At 43.5% G+C, this 8510-nt stretch overlaps 1 protein-coding gene across 1 annotated transcript; it reads left to right on the forward strand.

The window, feature by feature from the left end:
* Nucleotides 1-4656: 4656 nt before the first annotated feature.
* ARL4A (ARF like GTPase 4A) lies at nucleotides 4657-7938 on the forward strand. The gene is made up of 2 exons (XM_014878520.2): nucleotides 4657-5190; nucleotides 5410-7938. Exons 1-2 carry the CDS (start codon nucleotides 4957-4959, stop codon nucleotides 6076-6078), a joined length of 903 nt encoding a protein of 300 aa, XP_014734006.2. The 5' UTR covers nucleotides 4657-4956; the 3' UTR covers nucleotides 6079-7938.
* Nucleotides 7939-8510: the final 572 nt, after the last annotated feature.

Consider the following 8510-nt stretch of genomic DNA (forward strand, 5'->3'; position numbering starts at 1 on the left):
TTCAAGGGGGTTCTCAAAATTCATGGTGAAACTGCTGCAATATTTTATGCACCATGTAACAACTCAAAGCAATACTTTCAGAACCATATAACAATTCAAAGCAGTACTTTTTTAGCTCTAATCTGAGATCTAGGGTACAGTTGAAGAGACGTAACTTCAATTTTTGAATGTACAACTGAGCTACAGTTGGTTACTGTAATAATAAACATTATTGCTATTACACAAACATTAATACATATTACCCCAGCCTAGGTCTGCCATGTCATTGTACTGAAATGCAACTGATTTTCTCTTTCATACACATTGAGAAATCTGCTCGATTTCCCCATGGAGCAGCAATAATTCGTGGTGTGAGGTTGCTAACACATCCCTCTCATGAAGATGGGGGGGTTGGCATCCCATCTCTATAGACCAGCTACCTGTAGCTGGCAGTGCACAGTCCTTGCAATAATTCCATTCTTCTTAGGACTTCATTCCTTTGTGTCTGACAACTAATTCAGCTCTGTGATGCAGCTGGTTCCTTCCAATCCCTCCTTCAGCATTTGCTCATATTTGCTTCTGTCTTTTACTATTCTTTAGTTCTGGCCATATTCCTCTGCATCTGCAGTATCCGGCCTCAAGATCATTTGTCTGATGTTTCATTTTTCATTTGATTTGAATCAAATTTGCTATACACAAAACGTGGTGCTATTAAAAAATAACTCTAAGGTGATTAGCTATTGAACTGGATAATAAATGCCATTAGCCTGTTCTTCAGAAGGACAATATTTAATGAAAACAAAAGGAATATTGTGCTTATCTGGCCATGGAAATTCAAGCCCACTATCTTTGCTTTGGAAGGAATTTCTCATCTGCTGCATCACTAGATGTGGTTGTATAACAACAGTCATATCTACTTGAGTGGAATTTAACTTTAAAATGACCAGCACTAATGAAAGCTCTGATTTAATGTCCGGCTACAGTGAACCTCTCATGAACTGCTAGATTTAATTTCCATTACTTGCTATTTCCATATGAAAGACGATTTCTTGTGAAGAATACACACAGCCTTGCGAGTAGATGTTTGATGATCCTTTGCATTTTTGTTATCTGGGCACTGTGAGACAGCTCCTGCAGTGAAGGAGGTGATATGTATTAAAATGTAACCTAAGTCTCAGCTGGGTAATAATATTAAAATTTCCAAGAATCTTATCTTTCCACTGTATGCCAATTCTTTCTTGGCAACACTTCAACCAATTTCATGGTCCATATCCCTAATAAGGACTATCTAAGTTTCTCAGAGGCAGTTAATAATTGCAGCATTGGAGGTCTGGCCCTCTCAAACCTGCCCTGAACAAAAACTATCCCCGGGTCATTAAGGAATTTAAAAAAAAAAAAAAAAAGAAGAAAAAAAGAAAAAACGAAACTACCATAGTGAAGAAGTTGCATGTTATGCAAGTCTGCTTCTTTTTCTTGAAACACAATGATTTGTTCCAGGCCCTGCCCTCTTCTGTGTGAGAAATATTTATAGCATATATGAAAGAAACCTATGTAGAAAATAATATAGTACTATTTACACTGGTAAACCACTGGTAAACTGGTGTCCAGGAAAGGGGAGAAGGTTTTTAGCCCAGAGAAGCTGAAGTTGCAATTGTTTCCATGAGCTAAGGAATGCTGAGACAGAAAGAACTCAGATCTGTAGAGATTAGATAGGAAATCAGAAAAGTTATCAGTATGTGAAATTACCCCAACACAGAAATTAAGCACATCCTTATTTTGCATTAAAAATTCTGCACATGGCACGAGCCTTTCACCATTGTTTCCTCTTACGTGTATCTTGCAGTTATTTTCAGCAGTTATCTAAGAACTCCCCACATGTAGCTACACACTTGAAAAGTACACTTCTTTCTGTTCACCTCCTTCATTCAAGACTTCTACAGGATAATCAAAGCCTTGCTTTACCCTTACCTTCAATTATCAGAGGTTGAATGTGTCAACTCTTCTACACTCCCCCTAATTTAGATACCATTACTCCATAACACCTGCCCAGTCTGCACGTTTGACTTCTAAAGTAGCATGAAGTGTATGGGAGGAGTTGATCCACTTGGATTGTTATTTAATAGCTGTTTTGCAGAAGTGCCTACAGGCATTAATTAAGATCAAGGTGCAAAGAAGACTTACAGTGAAAAATAGTCTCAGCCCCAGAGAGATCATAATTGACTTTATAGCAAGTTACAACAGGTAAATGTACTAAATTAACTGTAGTGAGTGTCCAAGCATTTTCTGGAGAGCACGGATTATTTCCATGTATATATTTACAAATACAGGCATGTTCATGTTGTTGAACATGTTAATTTCTGTCTAATCTTAAAATGACCTCCCTGACGACATAAAACTCTTTTTCCAAAGGAATGCATAATTTATGAGATTCCTTCTCCATCTACTGTGTTGGATATGCTATATCTTAGAAAAACACATCAGTTCTTTATCACTCCCTTTTCAATAAAATATTATGTATTGACTGCTTTTCAGCAGAACAAGAGATAAAAACAAGCCTTACGCATTTTATATTTAAAATCAAAATACCTTCCATGAGGGTAGGATCTAGGCAATATCCATTCTCATGGAATTAACTGTAAAATGTATTATTAGGAAGCTGTGTTAAAGTTTGAACAGATCATGGTAACAATCAGACATGAAGATTTAGGAGACCGTAATATCTAATAGGCTTATTTTACCATTAAAAATAGGGGATAGTTAATTTTGTAGGTGGAGATAAAGGTCAATTTGATTTATTTCAGCTTGTCAAGCTTTATGAATAAATCTATTATCTGCAGTAATATTCCTTAACAAGGAATTTCTAGCTAGTTTCCTCCCATTTTGAATTACTGAAAACCATCCATGATATAATTAAGGCCCACTTTTCTTGTCACTATAGATGCTTCTTCTGCTTTTATATACTATAGATTTATGCTGTGCAGTTCTTTATGTTATACAAAAGTACTGTAAAATACTGCCAAATCAGAAGCCTTACCAGCTGGCCTTAGGGGTAGTAACTTATCCCTTCTTTCCATAGATGTAAAATCACCTTCCTATACCAACAAGCCACTTCCTCCAAAGAGAATCAGCTGCAAGATCAGGATGTAAATAACTAACAAAGATAAAAGCAGTGAAATATTAATCTCAGATGTAAGCAAATTAGAATTTTGCTATTTTTAATAGACTGGAATGGGTATCTCAACACTTTAATAACATGAAACATTGCCTACAGCACACAGTGGAATTTTTTTTTTTTGCTATTATATGTCCCTTCACTATTAAATTACTTATTTTACATAAAATTCTCTGTGATTTAAAATATGAAGTACAATGCTTTCAAAGGGAAAACAAAAGAAATATGATTGTCTGAATATTCTTGTAAATTAACCCTTTTCAGCAGCCACATCAAGAAATCTTAAAAGTCCTCTAGACAAAAAAATCAAGACTAATATTGAAAATATCACTCCTCTTTTACTGAAGCCCTGCTGGTCAAAGATTTGTGTGGCTGCCCAGAGAAGCTGTGGATGTCCCATCCCTGGAAGTGTTCAAGGTCAGGTTGGATGGAGCTCTGAACCACTTGGTCTAATGAAATGTATCCCTGCCCACAGTAGTGGGGTTGCAACTAGATTATCTTTAAAGCCCCTTCCAGCCCAAACCATTCTATGATTCTATGATTGTGATACTGAGTACAGAAAAACATACTTGAACTTGTAGACTAGAGTAGCACAATAGCTTTAGCTAACAGTTATATGCTTTTATCATAAAGACTGATTCATTAAATTTTTATCTAAGGGCTACAGATGAAGATTTTTGTAGCGTGCTGTGCTCTGATCCTTCTGTGTGCTATTTTGCACTGATCCGGGGCACATCCTGCACAGGCAGCAGGAACCATCTGCATTGCCACAGCTGGGCAAACTGCAGAGGCAAAGGTGGTACGTGAAAAGAGCAGTGGGAAGGAACAGAACCATGGTACGACAGCAAGAAGGGATGAGACAAATACTCCTCCAGGCCTCCTCTAACACCTGTGTGCTCTGCAAACAGGAAATGTAGTAAATGTGTTATCAGACACTCGTAATTAGTTCTGGGAAACACTTCACTGCTCAAATCAGCCTGAGATATGAAAATGCAGGATTACTTAACATATCTCTGTGCTGTGGGAAACCTTTCTTGCAACCTAGCCAGGTACCATTGCGTGCTCACTCACACCCGAGCACTGCTGGCATCCCCGTGCACCAGGCGTCCATCGGAACGGTGTCATCCACTACGTTATTGCCGGCCCCTCCCGGTCCATGTCTCCAGTTTCGCGGGGATAACACATACGATGACAGAGAGCACAGAGCCGGGCCCGGGGCACTTATATTTAAGGACCCCCGAGACTGCCCGTGCCGAGGGCGCACCCAGGGCCCTCAGCGGCGCACGATGGCGCGCTGCGCGCGCCCCCGGCAGCGGCGCAGGTGCGCGGGGCGGCACCGCCCGGGGCCGGCAGGGGGCGCGCTAGAGTGACAGCACCAGCGCCCAATGAGCGTGCGCTCTCCCGGGGAAGGGGCGGGGCAGCGCGGAGCCAGCCCCAGGGCGGGCGGGGCCGAGATGGAGTGACAGCACCTGCGTCCAATGAGTACTCGCACTCCCGAGAAGGGGCGGAGCGCTGCCGCCGGCCGCGGGGCGGAGGGGCTGCCGTGGGCGGAGGGCGCGGCCGCGCTGGCTTCCCCCGAGCAGCCCGCGTGAGGCAGCGGCTCCGCCTCCCGCGGGAGGAGGAGGAGCGGAGGCCGTTCAAGGCAGGGCGTGGGCGGGGAGCAGCCCCTTCCCCCGGCCGCGCTCGGCCCGGAGCGTTCGACTGCGGACGGTACGACTCGAGTTCTCCATGAGTGGCCGGGGCCGCTGGCCAATGGGCGAGGCGGAGCGCGCCTCGCTCCCCGCCCCCCGCGCGCGGCGAGGCCAATGGGAGAGCGCGGGGAGGGGCGCGCGGGACTAGGCGCGCGCTGGGAGGCGCCCTCACCAGCAGACGCAGCGGAGAGTGGCGAGGGCGGTGGTGCCGGCGGCGGGAGCGGCAGCAGCAGCAGGAGTGGTAGCAGCAGGAGTAGCAGTAGCGGCAGCAGCAGCAGCGGGAGCAGCGGCGGCGTGTGGGCATGGGGTCGCGGGCAGCGCGCACCTCCCCGCGCTGAGGGACCAGCGGTAGGCTCGGGGTGCGGCGAGGGGCGGCGGGGGCGCAGGTGCCGGGCGAGCCGCAGTGCCGGGAGCGGCCGCAGCCGCCGGGCGGGGCGGGGGACGTGTGGCGTTCCGCGTCGCGCTGCCCGCGGCCGCCCCCGCAGTCGGGGCGGCGGCGCCGTGGCCGGCGCGTTGCGGCCCCGGTGGCGGCGGAGCGGGCGGTAACGCCGCTTGTGTCGTTGGCAGGATCCGAGCGCAGCCGCGGGAGCCGCCTCTGCTCGTGGCAGCCTGCTGTCACCTTCCCTTCTGGCAATGGGGAATGGACTCTCGGACCAGACGCCGATCCTCTCCAGCCTGCCTTCCTTCCAGAGCTTTCACATCGTCATCCTGGGGCTGGACTGCGCTGGTAAGACGACTGTGCTCTACAGACTGCAGTTCAATGAGTTCGTCAACACTGTCCCCACTAAAGGATTTAATACGGAGAAAATCAAAGTGACGCTGGGCAACTCGAAGACGGTCACTTTCCACTTCTGGGATGTGGGCGGCCAGGAGAAGCTGAGGCCGCTGTGGAAGTCGTACACAAGGTGCACCGATGGCATCGTGTTTGTGGTGGACTCCGTCGACGTTGAGAGGATGGAGGAGGCTAAAACAGAACTTCATAAGATTACTAGGATATCTGAGAATCAAGGAGTGCCTGTCCTTATCATTGCTAACAAGCAGGACCTGAGAAACTCTCTCTCTCTTTCTGAAATCGAGAAAATGTTAGCAATGAGTGAGCTGAGTTCTTCAACACCCTGGCATTTGCAGCCTACCTGTGCAATCATTGGAGACGGACTTAAAGAGGGACTGGAGAAACTACATGATATGATAATTAAGCGAAGGAAAATGTTGAGGCAGCAGAAAAAGAAGAGATGAGTTCTTTTTTGACCTTTCTATTTTAGAGTAGTTACATGGTCAAAATTTGACGTAAGACAGCTTCCAAACCCAGGCCTGCCTGTTTGGATGCCGTTAAGCTTAGTTACGTTAAACAATCAGTTGCACAACCTTGCTGTGTGCAGGAAGGCTGTGCAGTTGTGGATTTTTATTTTTTTTAACTAGTCTCTTCTGAGTTTTTTGGCTCTGTATTATTTCAGAAGCCCTAATAGATGATGTAATGCTATCAGGAAATGGATGGGTGGGTATATGTGACATGGATGTCTAAACAGCCAAATAAAACGAGGGTTTTCTGCTTAGTGTTGTAATCATATGTTTGAGGGTGCCCTCTGCAAGCAATTTGCGTTGAAGGTGTTCTGTGTTTTTAAATTTCTGATGCTCGTAAGTGGAGTGCTTAGGTGAACATTATACAGCTTTAAAAACATGTATGAAGCTAGTAACCCATAATTTCGTTGAAGCTGGTTTTTTACCTTGTTTGAGGATTTTTATGGAAGCTTTGCTACACGTGTAGGTTTTTTTTAATTTGGCACTTTCTGAAATTGAATCATGTTCAGTTCAAACACTTGAAATTTTGAGTGCTGTGGATTCTTCAACTAGTAAAAGAAAGACTTTTGACAAGTAAAAACTGTAAACAACACGATGGAGCATGAAAAAGTGATTTCCCAACATATAGCATGTTTTTTGGTATGTAAGGTTTTTATTTTTTAGAAGTAGCCATTCATCATTATACAGTGCTAATCAGGTTTAAACTGTTACTCAAAATTAGTCATTTATTTCTGAATGGTGAGTATTATGTCCTCCTAGTATCAAAAGTCAATGAGTTACAGTAAAGGAGCTATAAAGAACAACTATGGCTGCTGTGGTTCGAACCAGTGCAGCATTCTTTGCCCTATTGGTGACTTTTCTGGCAATATAACATACTTATAATGAAGTAAAGATGGAATTAAAATTAGCAGAGCACATCTTGTATCTCCCCAAAATGCCCCATTTTATTAAAGTGGTATTGCTATGTCACTTTTCAACGTATGCTTTTTTTTGTTGTGACTCTTCCAGTATTTTGTGGTTAGGAATGTAATAATGCTTTATACACTCAAAACATTAGACACAACCAGGGGTGAGGGCGGGCGGGAGGGAAAGGGGGAAGAAGATTTTCAAGATGGGCCTGTGTTCTGCTTTAATTATGCTTTAAGCTGTTCTTGTTTACAGAGTGTGCAAACAGTGTTAACTGGGCAGGATAGTGCTTGACAGAAAAGGGAGGGTAGTTTTTCTTACTGGTACAGAGCTTCAAGTGACTCTTTAGATACTTGGTTAGCAATTAAAAGGGCTAAAGCAGAGCCTGGATTTTTAAGACTAACTTTAGTGGTGCTGTAGAAATACATCAGAATGTTAGATTATCATTAAACTTTTGTTGGAAACACCAGATTTAAAAAAAAAAGTAAAAAATAGCAAAATCAATTTCCTCCTCTCAACCAGCAAAGTAATACATTTTTTTACCTGCTGCCATGTATCGGGAGGATGACAGCTACAAACCTGAATGTCAATCAATGTAATTTAGCTATGTTGAAAAAAAAAAACAACAAACTTTTTAACCAGCAGCTGTTCGACCAGGAGGTAACCAAAAATGCACTTTAGTGTCTTCGATAACTGAAAGTGACAGCTGTTTGTTTTTTTTATGACATCTTGGTCCTTTTTGAATAAACTGAAGTAGCTTCCAGTGGAGCTTTTGTATGTTGGTTATATATGTACCTGCACTGGTGACATTGTAAGTCACTTACTCAAGTAATGTCTATATTTATAGAAATGTGGATGACTTCTTAAACCTCAATAAACAATTGAAAACAAGCCTGCAGAGAGGTGTCTGACTTCTTGTGCTGCAGTGGTGCATTCTTATCAACCTCTGTGCACATAGTTCTGTTACTGGAATCAGTATTTCTGTTGAATAACCAAAGTCTTAAAATATGGTGAGGCTTAGAAATGTCACTGTGTTAGAAATTGGAGGTATCCCATTGAAAGCTTTGGATCAACGGTATGTCTTTATATTAATGGAAAAATTACCTGCTGCCATGACTCTTTTCCAAAGTGATGGCTCTTGTGTAATTTGAAACATCTTATATATAGCTGAGCCTATTTTGTGTTAAGTGCAACACTTAATAGGCAATGTTGGGCATATATTGCATCAGGTGGTACTTGATTTAGTGTCTTTAGCCTTGTGTATCTGAAGCTGAGGGATTCATCTGCAGTTAAGCCTTGGGTGAATTTTCTTCTGGGATATTACAGCAATGAGTAGAACGTGTTCATATGGCAAGCTTCTAATTAGTTTCAGGACCCACGCATAGACAAAACTTTGTTTAGCCTGCAGATGAAAATGGCTAAGTTTGAACAAGAATACCCAGTACTTTCTCTCAAAACTCTGA

The sequence above is a fragment of the Sturnus vulgaris genome, chromosome 1 (assembly GCF_052056855.1).
Source record: "Sturnus vulgaris isolate bStuVul1 chromosome 1, bStuVul1.hap1, whole genome shotgun sequence".
In the NCBI taxonomy this organism is placed as follows: domain Eukaryota; kingdom Metazoa; phylum Chordata; class Aves; order Passeriformes; family Sturnidae; genus Sturnus; species Sturnus vulgaris.